The following is a 7,180-nucleotide window of genomic DNA, read 5'->3' on the forward strand; positions in this document are numbered from 1 at the left end:
GGTTTGTCCGGTTTTTTTGCCCACCCCTACCCGTTTAGGCCAAATTTTGAAATGTGTAAAATCGTAAAAATTTTAGTGACGAAAAATACTAAATCGTTCAATTTTTATGACGAAAAATGCAAAATCGTCATGAAAATATGTATTATTTTCATGAGTTCTTTGATAAAAAGATATAAATTTTAATGTTTCCGACTCGTAATCATCCATTTTCGGGATTCGGGTTGTCACACATCAATTATTTTCATAATTCTAATTATTGTTGTTCGGGTTTATGATTTTGGAAAGAGAAATTTCAGTTTTTGATCAAAATTATGAGAATGGTAAAAAAGTCCAAATGGAGACGGTGATAAGTAATTTGAGAGCGGTATTTAGCAGCTCACTTTTTTTTTATCGAAGAAATAATAAAAATAATGCATTTTTTGTGATGATTTTACATTTTTCGTCACAAAAATTGAACGATTTTGTATTTTTCGTCACAAAAAAATAGCTGGTTTTACATTTTTGAGTCAAACATTTTTTACGCTAGGGGGCAAAATATCCATCAGGACTATGGTAAAGCTTAAATTTTGCCCACCTGGCCATAATCTAGGTGCATATTGTAAAATCAAATTTTTTTTTTTAAAATATAAATTTTCAATTTTGACAGAAAAAAAAAAAGGTATGAAAAGGGCAAGATTATCGAATAAGGAACAGTAGCTAATAATATGGCCAAATTCAAAATCATAAGTTGGTAAATTTTGATAAACTTATACAAATTTTATAAATTTCTGCTATAAATTAAAACTGATTATTTGGATTAGTTTATCAAAATTTGCAAACTTAAAAAGCCAATTACTCCATTGTTCAAAATTTGCTTAACTTGGATTTGCGTTTTGGGTGTAAACTCTGGGACGACCCTTAATTCATCAATTGACTTGTCAATTCTGAATTTCCATTGTTCGCTAAATGACTGGTGCAAGGGACAAAATAGACGACTTTGACTTGAGTGTATGCGCCCAAACATGGTGGTTCAGAAGTACTCCATTCATTACTTCTCTATTTACAAGGTATTGTTGCAACTCGCAACTGTTTTCCAATTATAGTATCGTTTATGCTATATTTGATCCACGTTTCTAGCCATTGAAATCCAATTCAATCGCCATTTCCTTAGAACCCTGTTTAGTGATGCGAAAAATGAAGTCTTTATGGGTGATAATTGTATTGTTCACCTTGTGTTTGTTGAAATGCTCAGCTGAAATCAGAGACACAAATATCAGCACTGATGAGGATGTATTGCTTGCTTTGAAAGCTCATATTACAAGTGATCCTCAAAATTTATTAGCATCCAACTGGTCTAACAAGGCTACTTCAGTTTGCAGTTGGATTGGTATTACTTGTGGAATTCGTCATCAAAGAGTTAGAGGTATAGCACTCTCCAACATGGGTCTAACAGGTATCGTTCCTCCGCATATTGGAAACCTTTCATTCCTGGTCTATATCTCTTTACATAATAATTCTTTCCATGGCTCTCTGCCTATTCAATTTGCCAACTTACGAAGATTGAAAATCGTTGACTTGGGATATAATCTTTTTAACGGGGTTATCCCCTCGTGGATTGGATCTTTCACTCATCTTCAAATCCTTCATCTACATTCTAACAAGTTTGAAGGTTTGCTCTTTTCCTTATACCACTTTTTATCTTAACAGTAATCTTAATCCAATTGTGATTTCACTCAGAACCTTCGTGACCCCTCTAGCTCTAGTTCCGCCCTGTATTTAAACCATTCTACTGTTAAGGCTTAATACATCAAGGCCCTTGTACTTTGCCTAGAAAACCGATTGTACTTGGTCTAGAAAACCGATCCGACCTTTCAACTTACTTAAAATAACCTATTTATCCCTGAACTTAATTAAAGTATCAATAGTTTAAAGTGATATGTGCCTCAACTTGCTCAAATTGCCTCTTACTCCACCACATTAGCACTAGAGGGTAATCATTTCACTTTAAGCAAGTTCAAGAGGTTAACAAGACATCTTTAAAATACGGGGCTAATAGGTTTCTTAGGCCAAGTTCAGAGACCCTGATGTATTCAACCTACTATTAATTAAATACTTTTTTGATATATGTAGTCATTAATGTTATGATATTTTATAGGGTATTTTACGGAAAACTGTGTTAACAAAATTTTACTTACAGGTCTTATTCCAACATCAGTATACAACCTTTCAGAGCTTCGGAGTCTTTACTTGTCACGGAATAGTCTTGAAGGGCGAATTCCAGAAGTGATTGGAAATCTTTACAACATGGAAGTATTAGACTTGAGTAGAAACAAGCTTTCAGGAGCTATACCCGCTCGCATCTTCAATATTTCTTCATTGCAAGAATTTTATATTAACAATAATTGGTTGTCAGGTTCCATCCCAACAACCTTCCTACTCAAGAATAATATGTCTTCACTTCGAATATTGAATCTTCCCGGAAATAATCTGACAGGCTCTATTCCATGGAATATGTTTACTCATCTTCCAAGTTTAGAAGGGATATCTTTGAGTTCCAACTTATTCACTGGTCAAATTCCTTCCACTCTGTTGGCATGCAAGAGACTACGAATTTTATCCTTGTCTTACAATCATTTGGAAGGAGATATACACAGGGATATTGGGAATCTCACCATGCTTCAAGAATTATATCTTGGCTTTAGCGACTTGAAAGGTACGTCCTCTCACTTTTCGACTTTTTGCTGATATTTGAATGGAAGGAAGTAATTGCAAAAAATTTCTCTATTTGATAGGGGAAATTCCAAAGTCTATGGGGAATCTTATAAATTTGGAGGTGTTATCCATGACAAGAAATTCCATAGGTGGTAAAATTCCTTCTTCTTTTGGAAACCTGACCCGGTTAAAGATTCTTCACTTTTCTGAAAACATATTGACAGGTATGGTAAAAAAAATTCAACTATATGAGAAGTTTCTAATTAGAAATCCATTCAAAATTTGGATAAACTCATCAGTAGTAGATATTAATATTAAGCTACATTAGGAGTAATATCTTCCTTGCTCAACATTTATTATCTTGGACCTTGCAATTGGTATATATAATTTTCTTCAATGAACCATCCAACATTTTTTTAATGTAGTCATTTATATTTAATTCTGACAGGTAGCATTCCCTCTGAAATGGGTAACCTTGCTTACCTAGAATTACTACAACTTGGAATTAACAATCTTGATGGAATACTTCCTTCTAGAATTTTTAATATGTCAACATTGAAGGTGTTGGCATTGCTTTATAATAATCTCTCAGGCAGTCTTCCTCCAAGCTTTGGTTTTCATTTTCCCAATCTTGAGCATCTTTATATTGAACAAAATAACTTTGAAGGTCCTATTCCCATATCTTTGTCTAATATCTCTACGCTTACTCGAATAGACTTGTCTTCAAACATGTTCTTTGGCTCTATTCCTGATGCAATTGGTAATTTAAGAAACCTTGAACGTCTCAATTTGGGAAGCAATCAGCTCAGTAGCCAATCTTTCTCTTCAGGATCGAGTTTATTCTCTTCATTGACAAACTGCAAGAATTTGACCATTTTAGAACTAAGTAGCAATCCACTCAATACTGCTCTGGAAATTTCTATAGGAAATCTATCTTCTTCCCTTGAATATTTCAACATAGCTGATTCTGGACTTACAAACAGCATTCCCGAGGAAATTGGAAACTTAAGCAGCTTGATTTCATTGGATTTGGGACATAATGATTTAAAAGGATTCATTCCTTCGGCAATTGGAAAATTGAGGAAGCTTCAAGTATTAGATCTCCGATTAAATAGAATACAAAGGTCCATACCTTTTGAATTGTGTGGCATACAGAGTTTGGTTTACTTATATTTTGGGGGAAATATGCTCTCTGAAAAGATTCCTTCTTGCTTAGGCAATCTAAGTTCTCTGAGCAAACTATATTTGCAATCCAACAGACTTAATTTTACTATTCCCTCAACCTTATGGAGGCTTAAAAATATCATGGAACTGAACCTGTCATCAAATTCCTTAATTGGTTCTCTTCCTCTAGATATTGACAATTTGAAAGATGTTACACTATTTGATTTGTCAGGGAATCAATTATCAGGTAGTATCCCACCTAGCTTTGGAAACCTCAAATCGTTAACTTATCTCTCTCTATCTAATAATAGATTAGAGGGTTCTATTCCTCAATCATTTGGTGATGTTACAAGCTTGGAGTTCTTGGATTTATCAATCAACAATCTCTCTGGAGAAATCCCCAAGTCCTTGGAGAAGCTAAAATATCTTGTAGATTTTAATGTGTCCTTCAATCAAATACAAGGAGAAATTCCTAGTGGAGGACCATTTATAAACTTATCACCTCAATCATTTCTAGGAAATACAGAACTTTGCGGGGCACCCAAATTCAAAGTCCATCCATGCAAAACTAGTAGTCATAACCAATTAAAGAAAACAAAGATAGCACTTGTTGTGATTGGAGTAACAGTTTTGGCACTTGGAATTGTTATTGTCATCCTAATTTGGTATTGGAAAAGGAAAACAAAATCGTCGGATCATCAAGGACATTTTCCACCTTTAGCAACATGGGAAAGACTTTCTGTTCATGAGCTTCAACAGGCAACAGATAAATTTGACGATGTGAACTTGGTTGGCAGGGGGGCTTTTGGCTCAGTATACAAAGGAACTCTTTCTAATGGGATGTCCATTGCAGTCAAGGTTTACAATTTGGAGTTTGAAGGAGCATTCAAGAGTTTTTATGTGGAGTGTGAAGTACTACGTTGGATTCGTCATAGAAATCTTGTGAAAATAGTCACCAGTTGTTGTACCATTGAACTCAAAGCTTTAGTCATGGAGTTCATGTCCAATGGGAGTTTGGAAAAGTGGTTGTATTCTCACAACTACTCTTTAGACATTTTCCAAAGATTGAACATAGTAATTGATGTTGCATCAGCACTTGAATATCTTCATCATGGTTGTAGAGAACCTATTGTCCATTGTGATTTGAAGCCCACTAATATACTTCTAGACGAAGATATGGTTGCTCACGTAACTGATTTTGGCATATCAAAACTCATGGGAGAAGATCAATATGTCATACAAACCGTGACTCTTGCTACAGTTGGATACATGGCACCAGGTAATGTTTGATTTCTGTATATAACTTGCACTAATAATTGCGGTCACTAGGCTGACTAATCTAATTTTTATGTAGAGTATGGATCTGAAGGACTTGTTTCCGTAAAGGGTGATATATACAGCTTTGGTATTTTGTTGATGGAAACTTTGACTCGAAGAAAGCCTACAGATGAGATTTTTAATGGAGAAATGAGCATGAAGCAATGGATCAAAGATTCATTACCTTATGGAGTCACTAAACTTGCAGATCCCAATTTGCTTAGGGTCAACGAACTGCAGTATTTGGCTAAGACAGATTGCATATCATCGATTATGGAGTTGGCCTTAATGTGTTGTGCAGATTTACCCGAGGAGAGGCTTAATAGCAAAGATGTTCACAATGTTCTCAACAAGATCAAAGAAAAGTTTCTCAAAGATTCTCAGCTGACTAAATAAGTATGTAATCCTCCATATATTAGTCTGTATAAAAAAAAAAATATGGTGCTAATGTTTTAGTTAATTTTCCTTTATTTGAGAAATTTGTCATAAATTAATATCAGTTTTGTACTAGTGAAACCTCCCCTCTGTTATCAAAGTGATTTTACTCTGCATTTCTTGATTTTATTATTTCAGTTCGTAGTCATTACATAGTTTTTACCTGAATAAATGAGCAGGAATGCCAAAAGAATAATATGTCGGATAGAATCAAAGGAAACCTGAAAAGGAGTGAAAATATGAGGGTATTACTGAATTTGAAATTCGGGTTCCTAATATATCTGGTGAATTGTAGGTTCCTTTCTTATTTCTGCTCCGATTTCTGACAGAGATTGTCTTCATCACTGGTGTTTCATGTTTTGGAGGAACAAAATGTAGATAGCCTTGAAGCTATTCTGCAATTTGGAGGAAGAATCAGGTAAAGTAAATACTTGGGAACTTAATCAAAATGGGGTGAATTGAATTTCAATTGAGATTATAGCTAGTAATTTTTTATTCTGATGGAGAATTGATAATTTAATTAGGAAATTAACAACGCAATGTAACAATTAATATGAGTTGTGGCTTGAAATAGGAAGCTTGCAATTTCTAGTTTAATTAAGTGGTTGGTGGAATATGTGAATTAATAATCTGTAATTGTTCAAATCAATTTAGAGTTGATTGGAATTAGGAAAGCAACTCTATGTTATAATTTTCTTCCCCTTTTAGCAAGGCAGACACAGCAAAATGCGAATGGATCTTAAACCCTCTATATTAAAATCAGCTTCCATTTTGTTTGCTAATGTGAGAGTCTTCATCATATATTGTATGTGGAAGCTTAGAGACTTACAATACTAACTTTTTTTTTTAATTTCTCTTTTTGCTCTTGGTCAAGCAGTTGATTTGGTGAAGGGAACAGCAGTTTGAGTCTTAAATTGTGAATGAAATGAAGTACCAACCTAGCTAGTTCCTTTATCAATAATTATTTCTTCAGGACCCCACATATATGGTGCTTTCTTCTTACTTGCCATATATTCATTTTTTGTGCTTCAGCTTTCCTGCAGCCTCCACCATTATTACCAGGAATAATGGAACAGACAGACACATCAGTTTTGCTGGAATTCAAATCCAAAATAACTGATAACCAGTTGTGGGGTTATGAGTTCCTGGAATTCCTCCCTTCATTTCTGGCAAATAGTACGGCATCACTTGTGGCTTGTGACCGTTTTAAAAGTTACGGCCCCTCAAGCTCTCAGGTATCATACCACACCCCATATTGCCGATTTGAGCTTTCTAAGAGCACTATACCTTGAAAACAAGAGGTTTAGCAATCAAATCCCTCCTAAAATTGGCCATTCCATTAGGATGCAAAAATTATACCTTAATAATAATAATTCAATCAGTGGCCAAATTCCTCCCACTCTCTACAATTGTTCTAACCTTTTGTCCGTTGATTTGCCTTTCAACAAATTGGAAAGCTTCAAAATCTTCAGATATCGCTTGTATCATCTAATCATCTAATTATATCTATTGCTCTTAGGCCTCGATGATGAAAACATGTTATGAGGAGAAGTTCCAAGTAGTCTTGGCAAGT

At 34.6% G+C, this 7,180-nt stretch overlaps 1 protein-coding gene across 8 annotated transcripts in view; it reads left to right on the plus strand.

Annotated features, from left to right (window-relative positions):
• The first annotated feature begins 835 nt into the window (after positions 1–835).
• Positions 836–7,180, plus strand: part of LOC136225945 (putative receptor-like protein kinase At3g47110) — a 6,893-nt gene continuing 548 nt past the window's right edge. The window contains exons 1-8 of one of the 8 annotated variants that reach the window (XR_010687391.1): positions 1,057–1,648; positions 2,177–2,692; positions 2,772–2,915; positions 3,140–5,134; positions 5,210–5,568; positions 5,903–6,025; positions 6,485–6,842; positions 7,127–7,180. The exon at positions 7,127–7,180 is cut by the window's right edge and continues 548 nt beyond it. Coding sequence is in view for 3 of the 8 variants with exons in the window: in XM_066014148.1 (XP_065870220.1) it covers positions 1,165–1,648; positions 2,177–2,692; positions 2,772–2,915; positions 3,140–5,134; positions 5,210–5,568 (3,498 nt within the window). In the remaining 5 variants the exon portion in view is untranslated. The other 7 variants (XR_010687392.1, XR_010687393.1, XR_010687394.1 and 4 more) reach the window with 7 other exon arrangements.

The sequence above is a fragment of the Euphorbia lathyris genome, chromosome 4, assembly GCF_963576675.1.
Source record: "Euphorbia lathyris chromosome 4, ddEupLath1.1, whole genome shotgun sequence".
In the NCBI taxonomy this organism is placed as follows: domain Eukaryota; kingdom Viridiplantae; phylum Streptophyta; class Magnoliopsida; order Malpighiales; family Euphorbiaceae; genus Euphorbia; species Euphorbia lathyris.